Raw genomic sequence first — 25,099 nt, forward strand, 5'->3', positions numbered from 1 at the left:
CATCTGTCAGGGCCTAAGGGGGTGGGGCCCGGGCAGTGGGAGGAACGGCGTGGACTGGAGGCGCAAGGAAGAAGTGGCGAGCTCAGTAGAAAGGGTCTGTCTTCTGGCCCCCTGCCGCGACTCAGAGGCCTAATACCCCCATATTTACTGTGGAGGAATTAGCCCTATTGCGTGATGTTGCTAGGCTCGGCTGGTCACAATCCCAAATTTGCGACATTATGGGCGCCGCTCCGCCTCGCGGATACAAATTGGACGAGAGCGGCACTGCGCAAAAAAAAAAGAAAAAGAAAACAATAACAAAACAGATTACCAACCTCAGTCAGACCTGCTGAAAAGGCAGGAACGAAAGTTGATAGAAAGTTGTATGAAATTCGGAGTCCTGATTGTTTTGATGGTCGAAGATGCAAACCACACTTGGCCTGCGACATCCTTTTTTTTTTTTTTTTTTGTTTTAATAACCACATCTTCCATTTCCAAAAAATGTTATTAGGACCGCAGCGAAAAACCCCTAAATATGATCTGACGTCAATGATAACCAAAGTTGGCGTGATACCGAAAATGCACGCAAAGCCAGCACAAGGCTTCTGACGACGCTATTTCTAATGCCGGAAATACACGCAATAGCAAAAGGCGACCGAGAAAAAAATGTGCTGCCAGTTTGCCACGAAACTGAAACAAATATGTACTGGTGAAATGGCACACATTTTGAAATTTTCATTGTGACTAGTGGCGTTACTGATTTTTTTTTTTAATCTTATTTTATTTTAATCTGTGGATCAATTTAGGATTGATCCCCCTTCAGACAGGTGTCAATGGTGTAGCGCGTCATAGGGAAGGTTAATTCAGACCAGTGGGTTCCTGCCAAGTTTAAGCCACTGATGAGAGCTTAAGGATTGTTTGTTTTGCTGCCGTGAAAGGTTCAAATGGGGAGAAGGTGGAGGTTTTGATGACCCCTGGCACTCGGGTCCATGGTGGGTGTTCTGCAAACACTCCCTATTGACGTGTGGATAAGGAGAGGCCCGCTGCCTCGCACAGCGCTCCACAACATTGGAGTGGAAAGGGACATTGATCTCTTAGGAGGCGAGAATTAAGCATGAGCCTGAAAGGAAATAGTATAATACATATATAAGGATGCCCTTTTAGTTGTTTTCTATGTGTATGTCTGAGTATGTATGCGTGTGCGCGCTGATGATAAAGTATGAATTTCCGGGGTGACTTAATTAATTTCAAAAGGAGGAAAATGTTTATTCATAAAGTAGACTAGGCTATTAATACAAAATAATAGAACCGCTTGGAAGGGACACCGATGCTTTTTGTTTCGCAACTATAGAAACAACAATCGTTGAAAGTTTTTTTTTTTTTTTTTTTTGAACAAAGAATGATAATTAGTCGATTACCACTGGTCTTTTTTAAAAAAAATGTGCACGAGAATGGAATAATTGAACGAGCGGGCTGCTGAAATGAACTGGAGATGATGATGAAAATAACAGATGAGTTATTGAAAATACGGTGTGTGCGTGTGTGTGTGTGTGTGCGCGCGCTTGTACACATGTGTGTTTGATATGTAGGCCAAGCAGGAAGTGACCCATAAACATATCCATCCAGCTCTTTCATTGGGGGCCAGTGTTGCCCTCCTCCTCTCACCTCCTCCTCATAATCCACACACACATACTGCCTCTCTCAAAGCCCCCAGTGAGCGCTAAGCAGGCCAGCGGGCCAGCCGAGGGGGCTCATTACAGGTCCACAGAGCCCCCCGACACAAAGGCCTTAGCTGCTTTAGCCATGGGATGATCTGCTCTCTACTGACTAGAGAGTCCATAGATGGACAAAAGGAGGGAGGAAAGGAGGGAGGGGACAGAAGCGAAAGAGATGGAACAGAGCAGGGGAGAGGAGAGGAGAGCCGCGGGCTTTAAGGATGTCAGGAGACCCCGAGAGAGAAAGCCTGGCGGGCGCTCAGAGAGGAATGGTGGGAAGGAGGAGGCGGCTTAAGCTCCACAGCTACGTCAAGACATTAACATTCACACAACCTCCCAACATCTGCTGCTTCCTTCTCGCCCTCCATCCCTCCCCTCGCTCCATCCGTATCTCCCTCTGTCCATTAGCAGCGCTGGAACAAAGACAGCAAGGTGCAGGGTGACGCGGTCGGGGAGAGACGGCGGGGGTCTGCGGGGAGGTGATGTTGAACACGGAACGAAACAAAATGGGCAAAAAACCGGAAGCCAACTTGAGGAGAAAAGGTCGTTCCTTACATCTCCATTAAGAGAAAACACTGTGCAGTAGTGTAAAAAAAAAAAAAAAACTCTTGCTGCAAAGGCAAAGTGAAATTGAATGATAGCTCATTTGAGATATTCATTTTTTTTTTACGGTTTCTTGATTTGACCGAGGGTTATGACGGGTGATAAAACCGCGGTCTTCTGAAGGCCTGATCTCTTGAAGACACTCCTTAAGTGAGCCATAAAGGCTGCTCTTTTGAAGGCCTCTAAGCGAGAGAGGAAAACCAGAGACACGCCGAGTGCATTAAACCCTCCCGTCTAGTCCCGCATTTGGCCCTGGGCCGGTGTCTGCGCCGGTCTGGCTCGCCCCACTCAAAGCCACATGCTCAATTTTATGACGCTTCACGACCATTAATGCAAGCCGGCCTGGATGTGGCAAGGGGAGGTCTGATACAATATATCTCGGACTGGCAAACCGCCCCTCCTCCCCCCCCCGCCAAAATAACGATAAATGACTCCCGACTGAAAAAAAACAAAAAAAAACGTCCGATATGAGCTGTGTGTTTGGAGTCGGCGGAGGTTTACAGCGGCGATGAGCAAGTATGCATCACATGCAGATCGGGTGCTTAAAAGTTTGCACAGGATGCCAAAGTGCTGTTCTGTAACGTGCAGCGGGGCCGGTCATGTGTGGGCTGTTTATGTGTGTGAGTGTGTGTGTGTGTGTGTGTGTGTGTGCGCCTGCTGGGTGTTTTATAGATGATGTATAGACGCCTGGTTCTTTCATATATTTCCTGTGGTGAAATTAGAGCCCCGTTGTGAAGGGCTAGGCCTTGTACGTGTGTGGGTGCATGACTGTAAACACGAAGACATCGTTCTCCACAGTCAATCTCGGCCTGTCACATCTGGCTCGCAACTCTACCTCTCAAATACACACCGGAATATATACACGGCGTGCGCGGTGACATCTATGACTTATGTTCGGGAAGGAGTGTTTGAAATTAAGCTGCAGTAAATACGGGCTCAGAGCAGAGTGTGAGTATGCATTTGTCTGAATTTGGCGGTGCGGGTGCAGGAGGTGTGTGCGAGGTACAGACATTAAGGCGTACCGGCTGTGCGTGGCGCAAAAACGGCGCACACAACACACTGTACGCCCTTCGTCCGGGGTCAAGATCCACAACGGTAGCCTAATGAATTCAAGAAATGAACCAAATGTAGTCGCCGAGACGTACGGACGCGTACGACGACCTTCATTTTTAGAGAATATGTGACTTTTCAAACGCAGCTCCTCCCCGCGTCGCAGAGAAGTCAGTGAAAGGATGACTTACGGAACCGGCTGTGAACCGGACTGTGACTGGTGACGTACACATTGTGCACGCTGAGAACGGCGCGAGCGACAATGACCCACTTACCTGCAGCCTGCAGGACCAGGTGCATCCGGACTTTAGCCTGTTCCGCTGGAGTCTGCAGAAGCGTGAGGAGAGAGAGGACGACGGGGAGGGAGAACACAGCAAAACAACCGTCAGTGAAACTGTTGAATCCGCCTCATAAGTTGTATTCATGCAGCACATTAATGTATAATTCTGTTTTGTAAATACTTTAAAACAGAGATGGCTGGGGACCAGTGCGCATCCTGAATCTGGCAAGGTGCGACGTGCCATCGAGACCCTCTGTTGGCGAATCAAAAAAACCCCACAGTTCGCGACAGCGCGACATTATCGGTGTTATCTTGTCGCAAAAAACGCCGCGTTCGACGGCTGAAGGCTGTTAAACCGGAGATCGCCTTGTGCCGCAAACGTCGGAACGGATGCGCCTCTCGACCGTCCTCGCGGACAGACGTGTCGCGCGACGACTCTAGCCTGTTGGAACGCTCGCTTGTGGGGGGGGGGGGGGGGGGGGGGAAACAAAACAAAAAGAAAACAGAGAATCTCTGACACACCGGGGAGAATCAATGAGGGTGAGATGAAGAGAAATTTAGAGACAAAGAGAAAGAGAGAAGTGAGAAGGAGAGAAAACAAAAGCTGCTGTAACAAGTCTTCGGAGAGTTGGATAAGAGGGCACAGAGAGCACATTTTAAAAGATCACAGCAAAGACTCACTATATTCCCCTTTCCTAGTGTGCTCGCGCATGGATGTGTGCGTGCGTGTGTGTATGTGTACGTATCAGAAACACTTAGCCAGCATGAACGGGGAGGGGCCTTCAGCTCTGACAGCTTTGTTGGGAGTCACAGTCTTTCTTCCTGACATGCCCTCAAAAGGGCCTCGCTGTAATTCCAATATCATTGCTATTAGATTTGCGGGTCTTAATTGTCAAGGAAGAATGATGGCTACGACAGCGCATGAAGCTGTAAAAGGCGAGCGCGCCGCAGATTGCTCTCGGAGGCTTCGGGGTTCTGCTGTGGCACAGCGGCCCTCGTTACCATGCGGCGGCAGAAACTGTGTGTAGGATTAGAGAGAAATTAAATGCTAATGGGGATGGGATCTGAATCCGCTGCCTGGGAGCATCATTTAGACGGCAGGGCTGGGGTGTCGCTGACAGGCAGCACTTCCAACCGCCGCCTCCTCCTCCTCCTCCTCCTCCTCCTCCTCCACAGGCAACCCGGCTCTTCCTCCTCCTATTTCTTCTCCCGGCTACCCGCCCCACCCTCAGCGAAAAGAAAAAAAAAATCTGATTTATCATACTGTAAACTTGTCACTTTGTAAAAACGTCACTTTTCTGGTGGCAAGCAGGGAAATATAATGACCCCCTTTAATGTGGCAATGTCAGGGTGCTGTATCCAAGATGGAACGCAAATCAAGGCACTGACGCACACCTAATGCAACATGTATGTGTGTGTGTGTGTGTGTGTGTGTGTGTGCATGCATGTGGGCGTGCACCGGCGTGCTTGCACAAGTGTATCCCATGCAGCAGGTGACACTGTGGATCACACTCACAATGACTGGCACTGCTTGACAGCTGAAATTACCAATCACTATTATACAGAGAAGAGGAGCACTTGAAGCCTTCACTCACTCACACACACACACACACACACACACACACACACACACACACACATAGTTATACGCAATCCCCACACATAAGCAGACCCTAAACCCCAAAATGAGGAAAACTAGAGGGCAGGATGCATTCGATATTTTATTGGTCGGGCATCACGCCAAATGAAGAAATTAGACGAGTAAACTAAGAAAAATGAATTAGTGTTTAGCACAAAACTATAATCGGAGTTATATCTAATCAACTTATTCTTATCGAAATATCCTTATCATGGCAACTGCACGGGAATTTCTTTAAATGGACTTTAAATTCGACAAGAATTCACCATGACCTGGATGACAGACATCTGATCAACTTGGTGGCACTTTATTACGGCCCCTAATTGTATTGAATCTTTTTTTTTAGACCGGCTATTTGGGATGCAAAGGTCCGAAAACACCAGCGTTTGGTGTCTGGTAGTGGAAGTTAACATCCAGATCGCCCAATCATCGGCAACAATAAACTGTAAAAACCTGATCGCTATTAATCCTACGACCAGTTCTTCGTCTGTAATTTAATTTGGATTTCTGGAAGGAACAGGGGAACCCGCGGAAAAACCTGCGGCGTGTTTACGCTGAAGCACAGTGGTGATTTTCCCGAGTGCGCGGGTGTTGAGTAAAAAAAAGGAAAAACAAGGACATGAGTGCTGAGTTCCCACCTGCCATCATAAACGACGGCCAAAAGTAGATAATTACTATCAAGTTGTAATCGCGAGTAATCTAAAAGGTGTTTAAAAGTCACCGTACAACTAAGCAAAAATAATTGCACTGAACGCACATGCAAGTCTAGCAACTGCACACAAACCCCGTGCTCTAATTCACACGTGCATATCCGCCGCCTTTGCGTGTAATTCATTAGTAAACAATAAAAAAGGCATTAATTGTACTCCCTAGAGGCAGATCTGTAGTTACCCCACTGGGAGAAAGGCCCCCGCTGCATCTGAAGTGGCGTCCCCCTCAATTAGAAATGTGCCTTCTTCCACACACAAACAAGCATGAGACACCTCAATAAGACTGTGTTTGTGTGTGTGTGTGTTTGTGTGTGTGTCTATGTGTTTGTGTGTGCTTGAAAATAACAGCACTTTCCTGACAGGGAGTTTGGGTTATCACACTGAGAGTAAAGGGGGAAACAGGCAGATGGGGACAAATGATACGAAAAAAAAAAAAAAAAAAGCCTTTTATGCTCTTTAAAGCTCGGAGAATATTGCAGACGAGAGATAAACAAGAGTTACACAAACATAGGCTGCGAAAAAAGAAATTAAAAGTGGAGGAAAGTTTGATTGCGTGAGGTTGTGCGGCGCCGGCGTAAAATCTTAAGGAGGGAGGTGAAGTGCCGGCAAGAACCCGCGGGTGATCTTGGCTTCGACTCGATTCAGCCGAGCTGAGGGACACCGGAGACGCCTTTTCGGCGTGGAGTTATTCTAACGGTCACTAGTGCGCCATAGGGAGTGAGGGCATTCACTCGGAAGGAGAAGCAGCTGGTCGCAGTTTGCGGAAACACCGGCCTGTTGGTGACTATCTACGTTGCGCAAGGGATCCTCTAGGGGGCGCTGTGGAGCTCAGAGTTCCCATCCAACTTGTCATAGACACTAAAAGATGAAGCGCAGGAGACGGCAGCGGCTGTTAGATATGGTGTCGGCGTATCTCTGTGGATATACTGATGTTTTTTCTTCTCTCATCCTTTCGCTGGTCGCACATGAGCCGTCCCCCCCATGACCTACGGCGTGGCTGCTCCGTTTTGCCATTTGGCATCCGCCAGCTCCGCGAGAATTGATAGAATTACCCCCGAAAGGCCTATTTAGCGTGCATAAATAAGATCTACTCTTTAACAAGCCCCGTAGATTGGCTTGGTTTCACTCAACTACCGAAATAAAGATTATTCTTATGTCTCAAAAATATGCACGTCAAGTTTTTCCGCTTTGAGAGTATTCAAGTCGTCTGTGACAAACTTAAGAAAGTAACAATACCCCGTTCTGTTGCTCTCGATGCCCTGGAACAACCTCCTCTTTTGGAAAACATCTGGCCTGAGCAGATTTTCGCAATATGTGCGGTGCTATTCGGACAGCAATGCTATTCACCTTCCATTTCAATAATTTATGACACACTCAGGGCAAACTCTTGCCCTCCGCCGGAGAGGAAGTTCAGCGGGCTCGGCAGTAAGAGTTCGGCTTTGTCGGCTTACCTCACCCCTGCGTTGACAGACAAGCTTTACCGGGCTTAAAAGCCCCGACGTCTGTCCCATTAGTTGAAAATAAACACGTCCCATTTGAAAAATAAATAACCATCACTTGAGCTGGTAAAAACAATGCTACACTGTTATAATGCGGCGCGGCAGACAGGAAATTTAATCTATTTATAATCTCAAGCTCGTAGCGGGGACTGCTATTATTGTTCGGCCTCGGGCCGACCGGACAAAGAAAGGGAACGGTCGGCCGGCAGATGAATGGAAACCTGTTAGCGCAGGCACAGAGACGCAGAGCAGGAGTCAGGTAGGCCGACTCCGGTCCGGTCAGGAAACTCTCTCGCTAAATGATTCACTTCAATCACACCGCAACGCTTGTTATACCCTACGACCGAGGCGAGAGAGCCAGAGGAAAGAAAGCGAGAACAAGCTTCGACCCGTCAACGGATCCGGCATAAAACCTACACATTTTTTTTTGATGTAAGACGGTAAAAAACCTTTTTGCACAATTTAGAGATCCTGCAAGAATTGCCAGAGAAATTGTTGATAAATACGTGTTGAAAAGGAAATTTGAGCCGAAACAAAAAAAGATTAGAATAACTGAAACCTGCGGGGGACTTTTGAGATTGAGCGTATTGAGGTTTCTCTTTGGGAACGGAGGTGATGGAGAGGGTTTGGATGGTTTGGACGAGCAAAGAGGAGGGATGGTGAAGATCTGGGTAGATGCATGCAGAGGTTGGAGGAGACCTGGATGCACACCAGAGAGGAGCTTTACGGATGGGGGGGAAAGAGGACAGGAAGTTAGCAGGTGTGAGAGAAGAGGATGCATAGGAGAGGGTTAGATGGAAGCGGAGGATTGGCTGACGCTCGCCATTTAGGATGCAATTCGATTCAGGACAATAAAAGTGGCAGCGGTTCCACCGTTAGCGTTTATGAATATCGTCGCGAGAGGAACAAGCGCATCGCGCGCTCCTCTTAAGCTAAGCTACAAGCCGGCATTGTTATCAGCGCATAAATGAAATTTGACCTGGAGGCTGTTGAAGAGAAAAACCACAAAGAGCGCTCGAGCACTTTCCTTCTCTTTTTTTTTTTTTTTTGTTTCCTTTTGATGTCAGAAAACTTGTTAGGAATTGAAACATCGCGGCCGCCACGTTCCCTCCATCTGTTTATATTAAAGACATTAAAAAAAAAGCATGTGGAGGAATCCCAATGTTTACATGGGGACCGATCAATCATCATCGAGTTAATTATTACGGAACGGCGGCGTCCTAATCAAAGGGTAATGGAGGGGAATCATGAGAAGCCCAGATATTCCCCGTCACTGTTTTTCGTCACTCTAACCTCTATTTTAACTCACGTTATTGTTTAAACAAATTGTTTCATCATGTATTACTTTGAGTAATGAGCTGTAGGCATGCCTCCCGTATTCATCTCATTAATGCAAACAGTCTATTCCGTGTGTGAAGCCACCGCTGAGCCTGATTTATAACATAGCATACTCGGGTAGATGTGTCAATCAAAACGGCGTGTCGCGATATGATAATTTTCATAAATATGAAATTGTCCGTGGGCATTTTCATCGATTTGCACGGGAATATTCCACGGGCTCTGGCCGGGGCGTTTTCTTTCCAATTGTTGCGTTTTCCTGGAGTGCTCCTCCACCTCTGCCCCGCACGAACTAACAGAAATACCCCGTGCCCAAAAGAGGACACGGGAAAACGGAGCTCCAAGAAAATGCAATATTTCTGTTTTTAATATTGAGGTCTATCAGATCAGGGCAGAGATGGGTTCCATTGCAATATGTTTATTTATGTATTTTATAAGGGGAGGGGCGGGGGGGAGAAAAAAAAAAATCTGCCTATTGGTGTACATATTTGGGAGGCCTGGGCCACTGTTTCGGAGCTCATCTTATATGAAAAATTATGTTGTGTATGGCTATACTTTTATATATAATGGCAATATGGGATCAGGGCTCTTTTACAATGTGCCATACTTCAGGCTAGGGCTAACAGCATTTTATGGCCCGCCAGCAGTTCATCTTCATGTCTCAGGCAGGCAGGAGCACTGCATAATAATGTCGTTTCCTGCCCCCAAATGCTATTTCACAGGCCAGGGCTCATTTCTCAAACTTCACCACTTTTACAATTTCCCAAACTTTTATTCCCGTCATTATTACCAACAAGATTTCATTACGTATTTAGAATGTAAACAAGTCTGAGTAATGACAACCCCCCCCCCCCCTTCACCCCCCAGCTCGTCTCCCTGGAATCATTCCCTCTGATGGCTTTGCTGCTATCTCAAACACGCGTATCCTTGCATATGCACACACACACACACGCACACACGCACGCGTGTTCGTGGAAAATGCACAAAACTCCAAATACCGTAGCTTCCCCGACTAAAAGCGCACGAAAATAAAAAAGTATGACTGCATAGCGCGCAAACGTGTGAATTTATGCACACGTGAACGGCAGCGATGAGGACTGCGTTTACAACGCGGGTGTATGCGCGTGTTTGTGTACGAGTGTGTGGATGCATGTATGCGTTCCTGATAAGGGGGGAGGTGGTGGGGTTGAATGGGTATGGGGGGGGATGAGGGTGTGTGTGTGTGTGTGGGGGGGTGTTATACTCAACTCACATAAATCATGTAGAAGAAAAATGAGCAAATCTGCAGGCTAACTCATCTTCTCCCCATCCAGAGAAAATGAAATTCACTGGAATACCTATCAAAACTGCAATCATCCAGAGATAATATCTTCTTTGGTCTATCTGCACTTTCCGATTTAATTTCCTCCATGCCCTTGACATCCAGTGATACCATTAAGATGAAGCACATACAGTAAGGGAGTAGTTCTCACATTTTGATATATGAGATCTTTGCGCTTAATGTAATATCATCATTTGAAAATTAATGCAATCTTTCTTTTGTTTGGGGGGGGGGGGTGTTTTTTTTTGGGGGGGGGGGGGGTGTGAATGAGCAATGGGGAGACAGGCGACGAGATGAAGAGAACACCCGACGACCCGCCCCCCACCCCCGGCCCCCACCCCCGCCACGCCAGAATGACATGCAATTATGTCTGGGCCTGCCCCGAGTCAGGGGTCACTCAAATTACTCCATCATTTAGCGGTGGCGTTGAGATGAGAGAGAAGGGAGAGGGAGACAGAAAGCGGACCCCTGCCTCCACCGGAGCATCCGCACCCACCCGAACCCCCTCACAACACACACACACACACACACCAACACCACCGCGACATCAAATATCATGAAATCATTAGCGTAATAAGCATGGAAATCTGTTTGACGATTATCACGACCTCCCCTTCCCCCCTTTTACTTTATCGACCCAGAATCTCTCACGAAACAGTTTTCACCTCTACGTGCAACATAATCATATTAGAAGGGAAGAAAGCGAATAACACATACAAGATGCAGAGGTATGGACAAAGTACTTGATGGCATCCCATCATTTTTGACAAAGGGGACGCGACAAGAGTACATTGAGTATTGAAACCTCGTGCGGTGACTCCGGGTCGACTCTCAGCCAGCTGATGCCAGGTTTGCTCCATTCCTGGAGTGTGTGTCGTCCGGAGCGCAGCTGCTGACTTCTATCCGTCAGCAGGACAACTAGGCCTATTTGTCTCGGTAAACTCTTCAACTCGCCGAGGGACACATGAGCCACCTCAGAAGCAAAGCCGGGTGTGGACGGAGCCCCGGTGAGACGCTTCCTTGAACCCTGCTAGAATGATCCGCTGAGGATGCAGAGAAGACGGGGGGGGGGGGGGGTGAAAACCCGACGTTCCGAGACTCAAACTTAAAAAGGAAAAAATTTGTTTGCAAACGCACAAAAGGATATGAGATATGAGCTCAAGGATTGAATATTAGGAAGTAATAATCAATAACTACAAAAAAAAGTGGAATCTGTCGTCGGGAGATGACAGAAGTTGTGGTTCGAACCTCCGATGGCCCCTTTGCCATCTCCGGAAGAGATTGGCTTGATGAAGAGTTAGCCGATTTAAAAAAAAAAAAGACAGGGGATGGCTAATCTGATTAGTCAATGTTTTTAAAAACAAAAAAATGGTTACTTTGAATAAATAAAAATCGTCGGGTAACCACCGGAATAGACCATGGTTTGGTATTTTTTTGGTTTCGTAGTGTTTTTTGCTGTGCTGTTGTGGACGGCTTTATTCAACCGCAATTTAACTTTATTTAACCTTTATTTAGCCGTTTTCAGGGCAATAACGTTATCCGTGTGCAAGGGACATTATTCGCTAATATTGGAAAATACAACGATTTTAAACGCCATTACTGGCCATCATTTGATACCTGATAGGCTATAAACAAAACGGGAGAAAATCAATTGTTCATCCTTGTCAAAAGGGCCAAAAAATACAATAATAAAAAAAAAAATACATATATATCTATGTATATATATATATATATACACTGCTCAAAAAAATAAAGGGAACACTTAAAAAACACAACCTAGATCTAAATGAATGAAATATTCTTATGAAATACTTTGCTATTTACACAGTTGAATGTGCTGACAACAAAATCACACAAAAATGATCAATGGAAATCAACCCATGGAGGTCTGGATTAGGAATCACACTCAAAATGAAAGTGTAAAAACAAACTCCAGGCTGATCCAACTTTGATGTAATGTCCTTAAAACAAGTCAAAATGAATCTGCGTTGCTTCCTGAGTGGACACTATGATTTCACAGAAGTGTGACTGACTTGGAGTTACATTGTGTTGTTCAAGTGTTCCCTTTATTTTTTTGAGCAGTATATATATGTATGTATGTATGTAAAACACCTTTATTTTAAACCAGTTATGTCAGCTATGTGCAAACACTCAAACACGAATGATGCTATTAACGATGAACTCTCAGTGACCTCGTTTCTGCTTTCAGAGCTGCTTGCGGTACAATTAAAAAAAGAAAAAGAAAAAAAAAGGAAAAAAAAGATTAAAAGATTTTTTTTTTAATTTGAAACATTTAGACATCAAAACGCGGTTGCCCTCGTGACGAGACACAGCGTCGGCCAATGGGTTGGCTCTCGACCCCGGGCTGACCCGCGGACGGGGGCCATCCGCCATCTTTTTCCCATTCAACCTTCAATCCGCCGTCTCCCTCCCTTCGCGTACTCTTCCTCCCCTCTCATTCTATCCATCCCCGGGCAGTGTGCATAGTAGAATGGTGGGTACAGCTGCAAACCGAGCGAGTAATCCCACTGAGGCCGCTTGTTCTTGTATTGATAGAGCTGCTGGCTTTTTTCCACCTTACTCTGGAAGATGGACTGATTAGCAGCTGTGGGTCACCTCTTCTTCTCAAACGCTCTCTCTCTCTCTCTTTCTCTCTCTCTCTCTCCCAGAGCAAGGAATGGTCGGATTCAAACTTCTACGAGTAACTAACGCACTGGGAGCAATTAACTTCAGCCTTTTTCCCCTTCGCCGCCACTGATTCAGTCAATCTGCTGAAATGTGAAAACAAAACAAGCACAAACAATAAAACGAAACCCCGCGTCTCACAGATCTTAATTGCCCACCTTATTACGGCGCCAGTCACTCCCTCGCACGTTTAACTTGAAAAGGAGGCGGTAATGTTAGCATTCATCAAGTGAAATCAAGCGCCAGAATTATACGAACAGAGAGTTGACAGTTTCTGGTAAGAACCGACGAGGATTTATAGTGGTGCTTCAAAGTAATTATCATTTAATAAAATAAAAAAGTGATTCCTTAAGAGATCGGGTTCAAGGCAGCTGGCTGGGAGAATAATATTGCTTCGGCTTAGCGACAGTGCGGTTGACGCACTAATCTTAAGAGCAGTACATCAACGGAGAGCCATAAATGCCTGTTTAGAAATCTACAGGGATGTATATGTGAAGGATTGGGGGGAAACAACATTTCGAACAGCTCTGCAACTCCACCTCAGGGGGAGACGTGCTCCATTATTTACAGTTCTGTCTCGAATCATAATCAGAGCCTTGCGCTCCCCAGGCAGCTGACTACTGGGGTGCAATCTCCCCATAAGCATAAACACACTCATAAATTCAAACACTCAGTATTCAGATATTTAAATTCCCTGAGACATTTATACAAAATATGCAATGGAAAACATACAAATGAGCGCCGACAGGTGTCTCTGTGTGTGTGCTAATGTCTAATACTTAACACCTGAGCTGTCCTGATGAGTATAAAGACACAGCAGTAACTAAGAATCAAATGGAAACATGTTATAATCTGTCCCTACAGATCCACTTAGTGGGGGGAAAAAAAATAATAACAATAATACGAAAAAACACGCATGCAAATGGTCTTCGCTAACTCAAATATAGCAACGTGTAAAGAACAATGCCTGTGGAAGACACAACTGTGCAGGCTGCACGCCGGTGTTCCAGATAAATATATTTGTCTCTAATAAAGTGAGGCCGTTCTGTGCGTGACGTGTACGAAATGGAGAAAAAAAAAAAAAAAAAAATAGCATTCACTTGTACAGTGTGTCATTCCAACGTTTACTAATACCATAATTGCGGCGGCATTAAATACTTATGTACCCTTCATGTAAAGTAGTTCACGTTCCCCCGCGTTGCTTTCAAAGAAAGACTCATCTCCGATGCATATATTCATTAATACTGTTTATGCATGCCATCATCGCTTGAATAATTCAAAGCGCCTTTAACGGAGCGCTCCGTCATTACATCTACGGACCAGACCCGCCGCAAACACCGGGCCCTGCCGGGACCTCCTCCAGCCTCCTCTCAGCGGCGCCCGAACGGCCAAAGTTTCAGACGGAGCCTTGTAAAGAAAGGATAACGCAAAACAAACCGGAAGGATGGGATGCTCCAATTCACTTGATTTCCGTCACCGCTCTGATTTCCCCTCAATTCTAATTGACTTTCATCGGACAATTTGATTTTCCCCGGCCCGTCTCTGGAGACCCGTGTCACCGGGATCCCATTTTCAAAGACGACACTCCGGCAGCACCAATTATTTCTATTTAATCAAGTATTCTAATTCACCCATCATTCCATCTAATTCAATCACAGGGTGACACTTCTGTCTGCCTTATTAACAACTGAAGGCAACGATTGCAATCCAAAGTACGTCCAACAAAAACAGATTATTTCAATTCATAGCGGCTTCTGTTCTTCGGGTTCTTTACAATACTAGAAACCTTTTTTGTTTTCTTGGTCATTTACGCCCCCTTACATATGGAATTTAGTGCCCCGTGGTCAAATCCTGGTTCCGATGGGACGGAAAGGGGACAATTGAAGGTGTGTGTCGTATTTTTATGTCGCAAATGACTTGCAAACGGCAGACGCCGTCTTCCACAAGCCGCGGTCAAAGCCACGCTTGCGACGGAAGCCGACCGGATGCCTGCCGCCGCGCGGATGACTGAGATGGGATGAACTTCCAAAAACCTCTGTCGGGACGCGCTGTTTTTTTATTCGTAATATCGGTTCATTTGATATTCTAATAATTCGATAGGGGCTTTCCTCTTTCTAATCCGGAATAGATTCTAACCAGGTGCTTAGCTCACGAGTCGTTTTTGATTGGTCTCTCGCCCTATTCAGCTGACTGGTTGGCTTCTGTGCACATTTTGAGCTTGACTACGCATACCTGAGCGGAAGTATATGTGGGAGTGGGTGGCATTTTAAAAGAGCATCTGCAAAACCCGACAGAAGTCTCCTTTCCAGGAAATCATCTGATATCAGCTGATTTGATCCGGAGAGTTAGAAAGTGTTGGAGGCTGGAGGTCAGGCATTTCTGTGGCGTATTCAGGGTCATTTGCGGAGCGCGCGGTGAGGCGGGACGGGAGGGGAGGGGGTCATTTGCGTAGGGTGCTGGGAGCCGCGGTTTAGTATGCAGGAGAGAAAGGGCATGTGACATCCACAGAGAACCAGGACCCGCTATGACCCCCGTCTATAATTCATCCGCTGGAATAGGGGGCACATCAAACCTCGGTGCCTCCCCACCCAAAAAGAGGAGAGAGACCCCTTTGGCTTCGCGGCGCAGCACCGTGACCCCGGATTAAAGCGAGTAGCAAGAGATGCCCCGGAAACGTCCATTAAATTTTCAGGCCCGTCCCGGGAGACCGCTTCCAGCAGACCCCCTGATTCTGGGATGTTGAGTGAAGCGAGGGCAGAAACCTTGCCGGTGAGAGGGAAGGGGAAGTGTGTCGGTCTAACAGTTTTGGGTTTTTTTTCGCCTCAGAATGCGTGCAAATTTCAGCGCGCAAACACAACGGAAACTTGGAAATAACCTCGCTAGGCGGCGGAAATTAAGGAGAACAGAGAGGATTATCTGCGACGCACGCTTGGGTTTGGGCGGAATTGCAGATAAGTGACAGGATGAAATATAAAATATAAAAGCCGGACCTCGGGAAGGCATTCCCAACCCTATTTTTTTTTTTTTTCCACTTACCATCTCTCTCCCTGCATGTCAGCTGCACACATTCAGCTTCGATTCCAGGGGTTTCATTAGAAATGCAGATACCATTTTGTGTGTGTGGGCATGCATGCAGGTGTGTGTGTGTGCGTGTGTGTGTGTGTGTGTGTGTGTCAAATAGAACTTACCAGATGTTCTAATCTTCCTTTGATGTTCCCAGCGTCCCTACAAGACAACAACACATTCACACACTGTAAATAAAGTTCAGATATGAAATTTTATCTCTTAAGAAAATACCATTTTTCATCAACACACACAAACACACACACATATTTACATATATATATATATATCAATGGATATGCATTGAGGAAAAATATTATTTCGGCATATAAATAAAGAGGTAAAGAATAACACTTGTTGGAGATGAAATACTGTGAAATCGATACGATTTCCCTCCCGCAAAAAAAATGCATTTGGCGATTTTCCATCCACCGGGTGCAACTTGAGCAAAAAAATTTTTTTTCCTGCAAGAATGCAGAGGAAAAATAGACTGATCAGCAGCGTGTTGGTTTGCATGACGTCCTGCTGGTTGTATTTGGTGGAAAGGGCTTCAAGGACAAAAAGTGAAAATTCTGAATTTTCGCACCTTCTCAACCTTCTAAATGTAAAAACTGTGCTGTGTATGTGTGCGTGTGTGCGTGTTGCTATTTACAGCAGACAGAGGTTAACTAATACAGTTGCCACGCTGCTTGCAGTCCTAATAATCATTTCCAACAACAGAGAAAGAACTGGAAGCCTATTATCTGTGAATTAATATAAAAAAAAAGACAGGAAAAAAAAAAAAGAAATGTGTGTGTACGATTATCAGGGTAGTGCTGGCAGATCGGCGTGCCGGGAAAGTGCTGGGGTAGGGTGGATGTGGGGGGAGGTCGGGTTTTAAAAAGAGCAAATTGGCAGTAAATAATAGATGCAATTTTGGCACATTTCAAATTTGCAGCAGTGAAAATCAAAAGATCAAGAGAACACAAACAGCCCCCGTCCCCGGTCCTACAATCCCCGTCCAACTATGGTCCCCATTACTGACATCTCACTGGCTCTGGTTGTGTGTGTGTGTGTGTGTGTGTGCGTGTGTGTGTGTGTGTGTGTGTGTGTGTGTTGAGAGGGATGGCTTATCGACAGGCTTCAGTTGCTAATGCAGCCAGCAGCATCACCGTGTAAATCTATACCATCTCTAAAATTACATACCGTCTAATCCAGCCCACCTTTCACCCCCATCCACCCGTCTACCCGTCCATCCATCTACCCACAATGCCAGGCTCCGTGCACGTGACCGCAGAACCTGAACTCCGCCCGGATGATGGGCGCAAAGAAATCCGATGTCTGACGGAATGATAGCCGCGCAGGAACGTTGGGAGGAAGAAACACACGCCGAAAGCGAACGTGGAAAAAGGTCGGGGGGGGGGGAGGGGGGGCTTGTTTGTTTTGCAGCTGTCAGTTAGCCGCACGCCGGCGAGTCTGCCTCTTAAGGCAAACTTCATCTCGCTGTAATTAAATTACATTCTGACAAAACACCCCACCACATTCATTATACATGACGGGCGCCCGGCAACCAGACAGCGAGACATTTGTTACCGTGGTGACAGTGTGTGTAATCCGCTAATGAAGCACAATTAGTGAGAAACAATCTAACACGGGGGGAGACGCGGTGCTCGCCGCTCCTTTTCCACTCATTTCGCACAATTTTTTTTTTTTCTTTCCTCTCTCCTTCATGCCTCCATCCCCCCCCTCCCGCGTCTTATTTTTGGGATCCAACCTTTATGAGGCTCTTCGCTCGCATTTAATCTCCCACTCTTTCATCTATTATCCGGACTTCATCAATGCCAAGCTGTCCGGTGCTGTCCGCACCACGGCTGAAGGGATCACTCTATCCATTAGAGACACACACACACACACACACACACACACACACACACACACACACAAACCATTTTACATCCTCATCTCTCTTTTCAAAACATCATATAATCTGCCATGGTCTTCGGGGACCAGGCCTTCCTTCCCTCCTTATCTCTGTCTTCCCTCTCTCCCTCCATTCTCCGTGCCTTCATTGCAGCAGCGGCGGCGGCATCGATTTCTGAATTACGCCACAATATTAAATAATTAATATACTTGCCATGATTGATGTTTTGCATTAGGCCAATATTAGGTTATCAATCAAAATCCACTTGGTTTAATGTAATAATATTGAAAATGTGTCAGTGCCTGTTCATCCAATTTGTAGCGGAGGCAGGCCAGATCGTAATGGCGGTGTAGCACAAGGCCTCGGAGACACTGTGGCCCGCTTACTACAACCGGAGGGGCACATAATAGCCCGAGGGAGAGAAGGGGGGGCGAAATGGAGGTAAGGAGACACGGAGATGAGGAGGCAGGTGATTCGGGATCGACACGGCAGCCGAGTCAGAGAAGGGAATAGTATACATAGAGCAGAAATGAGTTTTACAACTTTATACGCCGGTATGTGGAGAAGCGTTGACATCAGTGAGTAGGACTGTACTCTTTCTTTTTTTTTTTTGTCTTTTTTGCTAAAAGAAATGGCATTAAATTGGGGAAGCAACATCGCTGGCCAGACGGAAGGGTAGCATTTCATTCAACCCCCCACCGGAAGCCCAGAATCTGACAAAGCCTTAAGGCATGAGAGACGTTTTCCAGGCAATCGAAGCATCGGGTTGACCGGACGGTGAGAACGGCCGCACTCGGGGAAACTCGATCAACTTCACGAGATGAATAACAGCTATGACTAATTAAAGCAACATTAATAGTAATTACTGTTCGCCCGCCGACTATTCAAAATGTGCTGTAGAAATCTATGGGTCAAAGCTACGGTGTGGCGTTCCTGCGCGCGATGGTGAGGAAAATGAAAAGGCCTGCATGGGAACTGTAATGAGGTTGAGGTGCAGACCATCTGAGGCAGCTGTGGGAAAACACAAACGATAATGAAATTAGCATCTGAGCGTCAGAGACGCCTGGTATACCACCGGACGGTGAAACTTTCATTCGTTATCTATGCCGCTTATCCTGCCGGTCAATCCTGCAAACTCCACGCAGAAGACCCGCCCTGTTGGTTATCACTAGAACCGATTGACACGTTATTTTTTTTTTTTGCGATCGTCTCCTGTTATCTTAAACATTATCTGCTTGTCCTTATTGAAATCAGTTTTCCGTCCTCCGGAGAAAATCCGAAGAAAACGCTGTGCATCACAATCCCGAGCTATAATGCTAAACAAAAAAAGTTGATTCAAAATGCGAGAAATATAAGTGTGATCGGCAACGGCCGAAGCGAAGCGCTCGTGCCTCTCCGCGCTTAAAGAGATGAACGGCTCCAGATATTGACCTTCACAGATCCCGGTCAGGCGGCGCTGACACCGATCATCACTCAGACGTCCGTTGTTTCGCCTGATGAGGAGCCTCAAGGTTGTAACTTCCGATCATTATATTTCAAGGAATTTGCCGAGACCATCAACAGGCGTCTGGAGAAAGAACAGTGTTGTTCAAGGAAAAGAAAATGAGTTGTCGGAGGTCATGAGTAAACCCGGGCAATCAAGTGTGAGTGTTTAGCTCAGCACTGGCAAGGTCAATACTGACCAATTTAACATGGCCACTGGATCCATCACGCTGTATTCCCTGACCGGCCGCCTTATTTCTTCTGCCCGCTCTGCTTCTCGCCCTCGCTCCAATCACATAATGTATCCCTCCTGTATCCCAGCTTGTTTTTTTGGGGGGGGGATTTTCTTCTTCTTGTGCGCGTTCCATTTTCCCCGCTCACCTGTCTTCACCTGTTAGTCTACCTCCCTGCAATCTCCCGCCGCGCCTCCCTCTCTTACCCGTATCTCAAATCGGTCCCACCAGCCACCTCCCCAAACACTCTGCGCTCCCACAAGCAGACAATTAATTACGGGGCCGGCTCCGGAGGAGTTGTCAGTTATGGTCAAGTTCTAATAATTGCGAAAGGTCTCCCGGTTCTTCGGAAGGTGCCCTCCCCTCTTCTCGCTCAAACCTCTTTACTTGAACCTCCTCTCCTCCACCTCTTTCCCCAACCCTTGACACCATTGAGATGAATATCTTTAGTCAGTCAATGGAGGTGACAGAGGGACTTAAAATGCAGAGGCGGTCATTTGATTTCCCGCTAACAGAGCTGCCCATTAGCCCGGCGCTCATCAGCCATGCATTACCTCCGAGGCCTGCCGTCCTGTGCGTGGAAGCTTTAACCCTTTCACCGGCACCCACTGCTCACGGTCGATTACGTCATCGGTGTAATTTAATTGGCCGTCGTTCGCTCTAAATGTAAAATAAGTGCGATTTAAAAGACTGAAATGTACTTCATTGACGATATCAAGTGAGGGTCGGGCATAGACGGATGCCTGTTTCGGCAGATTTTGCGGATAAAGCTGTGTTGTCTTGTTTGCTGGCCGCCAAAGTGAAATTTACGGATCTATATTTTTCCGAATGTCCCGTCGGCGTTTAAAAAAAACCTGCATTCTAAGCACACGTCTATCTGGACAAAGCGTTATCGAACGCTAACGCGCTCGTGCTAACACGGAGAAATCATCTCCATGGCAACCGTTGACATGTTTATATTGCTTTGTTTAGAGGTTGTGTTACTGGCAAACCAAAATCCAATAGGACGTTACCAGAATTCATATCGCGGTGACGTTGGTTTGAAGGTCTTCCGGCTGACGATATTGCCTAAAAGAAGGCTGAATGTAATAATACTGTCCAATCTTTTCAGTTTCTTTTGTAAATCAGGTATGGGCAACTATCCAACTTCACATGTATCGCTGCTTTTGTATTTTACAATCCATTTCACTTTAGTTAAATAATTGATACGTATGGAACCATGCAAAGCATGTGTGGAGGGAAAGCAGTATAAATTTTTCATGACGCTATGATATCCATTTCGTGCAGATTTCAAAAAGTTTTAGCCAGTATATCAACACTGAACCGCTTTGCGTGGACGTTAGATCTGCGATAGGTGCTGAAATACCACGTCGGATCATAAATGATACTCAAAAACAATATCAGAGTCTGTATGTGCGGCCCATTATTTTGGATATTGCGAGCATCTTTCATCCGATGCCATCGGATTATTTTTCCTGTGTGTCGGACAGCTGTTTGGAAAACACCTGAACTCTGGTTAGCTCCCTTGGATTGACAGTTGCTTCTGGCTTCAAACTATTCAACCACGTCACCGCTGAAATGTTATTTTTGTTGGGGTTATTTTTTCCGCTGCAACCTTCTAGTCGGGAGGCCCGAGATCTATCGTCCGACCCAGATGTTGCAAAATTGATAAATCACAAGCGAAAAGCCGAGGCGTCGGTGGAAAAGCATTTTAAATGGATGCGGTTCATTGTGCGTGATTTACGGATAGTGAGCGGCGCGTTTTTAAAAATAACCCGACGTGAAAACATTCACTTTGTTTAATAATCGGCTTCATTTGGGTCAAAGAGCTGTCTTTTTGGACATTTTCCGCAATTTTGGAAATCCGATTCTTCCAGCCGCCGCTAAAGCTGGGAAGGAAGAGAGACAGAGCGGCAAAAAAAAAAGCGATGCCGCATAAACAAGTCATTGATTACGTCACAGATAACGAACTGGGTTTAAATGCTAACAGCTCCGATCGATCCGTGGAATCCTTTGAGTCGTCTTCACTTTGTCACACCTGTTGGAGTTTTCTCTCTTAAATTGAAGGCCTGAAAGCCCCCTCCCCCGGGATGGATTTTGTGACATCAAACCGCGAGCAACACTGAGCGTTTTTCTTAAGTGCGCCAGTCTTTTTCTCTTGGCAGCAGAAATTACATTCTGAACTTCGGCGGGCGCTCTCCGTTTTTGCCCCTGATAACGGGCGGAGATGGCGAGGAGGGGAGCGCCGGAGGGAAGTCAGGACACTGTAATGCTATGAAAGAGACATCATCATAGGAGTGCGTGCATGTGTGTATGTGTGTGTGTGTGTGTGTGTGTGTGTGTGTGTGCATTTCTTCCCCCATTTTCTGTAGTTGCATGCCTTGTCAAGCATGTCATTGAGAATTCATATGTTGTTTGACAGCTGATATAATGGCAGGCACATTTATTAGAGAGTCAATGGGGTAGGGACACCAGAGCATACTAACACACACACACTCACACGTGTGCACACACGCACACACACACACACACACACACACACACAGACTGCACTAATACACATCAGTGACATCTGCCTGTTTAACTAATACAAGGCAAAAGCTTGATAATAAACGGTAGAGGGATGGGAGCACACGCACACCCACACGCGCACGCACACACACACACACGCACACACACACACACACACACACACACACACACACACACACACACACACACACACACAATAATACGGGGAGCTCAGCTTCCCCCCAGGCCTGATTGCCATCTCCATAGCTCCTTTTTAACAGGGCTGCCAATTGAAATTGAAATTGTATTCTTGTGTGGGTACAATCAGAGCTACCTCTCAGGGTTTTCTACAGCCAAGAGGAGGGCTGGGGAGGGGAAGACGCACACTCAGAGGAAGGGGATAATGCGCGGGTACGTCAGGGGCTGTCACTCCTCCATGCAGAACACACACAAGAGGGGAACAAAACACAGACTTATGCCTCTATGCTTTCTATGTAATTCAAAGCCTGTGTGTATGTACACATGCACACGGATGCTCGGGCGAAACGGGCGCCCCGGTTTCCGCCCCCCCCTTCGCCCCCACGCAGCCCCCTGAGGAGGGGCAGTACTTTGACATAATCCCAAAATGGTAGAGAAAGGGAGCCCATTAAAATCGGGATAACAAACACGCCACTTTATGTTTCTCTAAGGGAGGGTTAAGTACAGTCAATAAAATGCCAGAAAGGGAGGAATAAGAAGTGGATTGATGTGTGGACTTTTTGGACGACGGTAAACACAAAAACACCTGTTAATGGGGGTTCGTCTCTGGGAGCCGCGCACCGCCGCCGGTCCATCCACCCGGGGGAGACGTGACCGACCGGGCCGGATGTGTTATCGTCGTCATCGTTCGCAAACGATGCGACCGAACCTCTGTTAGAGAACACGAGAAGACCCGCTGTTTGCGGCGGCTGATAATGTATTTGAAAAGTAAAGCGCGGTGGACGCTATATTATGGTGCGCGAGTACGGTTTCACGGGCTTGAATCCTTTTTTTTTTTTTTTTTGTCGGAAGATAAAAATATGCCTACGCTCCTCATCTTTTATTTACGTCGGGGGTTATTTTGAGGAGGACAAAATATCCGATCTGGTTTGACACGGCGGTCAGATCTGCCCCTCGACAGCGACTCCCTCCGTCTCGGGCCTGTGTACGCGGGAGCGGGGGGGGGGGGCGGGGGCTGGGCGCTTAAGTTTGGGAACAAATGCACTTCTTCTCACGTAGAGCGAGCGAGCGAGCGAGAGAAGGACAAAGACAAAGGGAGCAAACGCAAAAAGGGGGGACGTGGAGAGCAATCAATTTCCCTGTGGTTCCTTCAATAACAGGCGGTCCCTTTCATACCTCCCAATTAGAAGCTTCCTAATCAGAGAAATACCTCTCCATTATTGAGATGAAGACAATGACACTCCCTGATATTTCCTTCAGCTCCAAAAGTCTGTAGATTGCACTACTGGTACACAAAGAAGGGAGCACTTGGCTGTACGGCGGGAGGGTGAGGGGGGGGGGAGGGGGGAGGGGTCGCTTCTGTTAAAATCACATGTGGAAATCTTTTGGCTCTGCGCGCGGCCCCCAGAAAACTGATGGGGAACAATGGCAGCCCCGCACAGCATCTGTCATGGCACAATATAAAAAAGATGATCTTGGCTTGGAATGGACATAAAAAAAAAAAAAAAAAAAACAGAAAAGGAACGTGAGAGAGGGGAGGAAGACGGGGGGGGGGGGGCGGGAGGGGAGGAGAAGGGGGGGGGGGAGGGCGGGCGAGAGGTAATTCATTTGCAAATCAGGCCCTGGCGCTCAGGTCTATTTCAAGCTACCAGTGGGTGCCAGGAGTTAACAAGGTAATCAGTTTCAATCCTGCCCTTCAATTGTACATCACACCCTCATCCGGAGAATACCCGGGCCTTTCTATAGGGGCAAAGGGGGGACACCGCAATCTGGCTGCTGGCTGGCGGTTCCCTGCGACACACGCCCGCCGCGGCACAGCCACACATTTCCCGCTCACGCGCGCGCGCACACACACTCACACACCAGCATGGAGACAATTTACTGACGGAGCAACCTGCATCCGGATAAGCGGCGCTGAAACTATTCGTGGGTTGTTCAATTTGTGGCCGATTTCACCGACGGCACGTTTTCCTAAATGAGCTTGTTTTGATTTATAAAGCGTTGCTGACGAGCGAGTGAGCGCGCACGCAGGACCTGTTGATGATGCGCCGGATTTGCGAATGCTACGCGTGTAGCTTGGTGACAATGTTGCTCTTGCTCAACAACTGTTTACTGCTGCTGATAATTCACATCTATCTGCACCTACAACTCCCAAAAAGGTCACCGAATGCCGTTGCAGAATATTAAAAAGCGTCGCGCCCCGGCATATTTTCGGAGCGAGTCGAGTCATGGGAAAGGTTTCCGAGTCACGCCGGAGGGAAATAAAGTTTTCTGTGAGCCTTTGGGTCAGAGTAGGTCCGTGGTTGAATGAGAGCGAAACGAAGGGGGACAATGCTGTTTTTGAGCAGAAAAGTGAGTGCGTGCAAAACAATGGCAGAAAAAAGAAAAAAAACAAAAAGCTAAAACCTGTTCTAATCCTTTCCTCCTCTCTCCATCCCCGTCCTTCAGCCTATGTCAGCTGTAACCGGCTGGCCGAGAGGCAGTTAGTCCCCGTTAGTCCCCCATTTGCATAATCAATATGACAACCTTATTTTTCTGATGCAAACAGGATTTTGCTGCCGAACCGCGCTTGTTGGTGTGCATTTGTGGCTGAGGCTGTGTTTGTGTGTGTGTGTGTGTGTGTGTGCCTCTGGCCAGCCTCAGTCATGGCCCTCTTTAGCCCTAATTAGATTAGGTGCGATTATCCCGGCTCTACCTTACAAGTGTACAGGCGGGATAAAGTGGCCACAATGGCCAGCCTGTCGCAGGGCCGGGGCTCTGGTCTGCAGGTTATCACGGAGACACATCACATACATTGTTATTCATTTCATCTACACACTGTGCCTTTTTCACTTCTCTTCATGGACCGACCCCCCCCCAACCCCTACCCACCGCTCCGATTTACCCTGGACGG

General features: G+C 47.0%; 1 protein-coding gene across 1 annotated transcript in view; it reads right to left on the reverse strand.

The window, feature by feature from the left end:
• The window catches only part of rsrc1 (arginine/serine-rich coiled-coil 1), a 115,952-nt gene that overhangs the window by 55,845 nt on the left and 35,008 nt on the right, over positions 1-25,099 (reverse strand). Inside the window, exons 5-6 of the mRNA XM_086164027.1 lie at positions 16,008-16,044; positions 3,623-3,674 (exon numbers count right to left, since the gene is read on the reverse strand). Coding sequence (XP_086020153.1) covers positions 3,623-3,674; positions 16,008-16,044 — 89 coding nt within the window. The remainder of the gene's footprint in view (positions 1-3,622; positions 3,675-16,007; positions 16,045-25,099) is intronic.

Source organism: Fistularia commersonii, chromosome 18 (genome assembly GCF_037954325.1).
Source record: "Fistularia commersonii isolate RoL2024-O1a breed Wild chromosome 18, RoL_Fcom_v1.0, whole genome shotgun sequence".
NCBI lineage: Eukaryota > Metazoa > Chordata > Actinopteri > Syngnathiformes > Fistulariidae > Fistularia > Fistularia commersonii.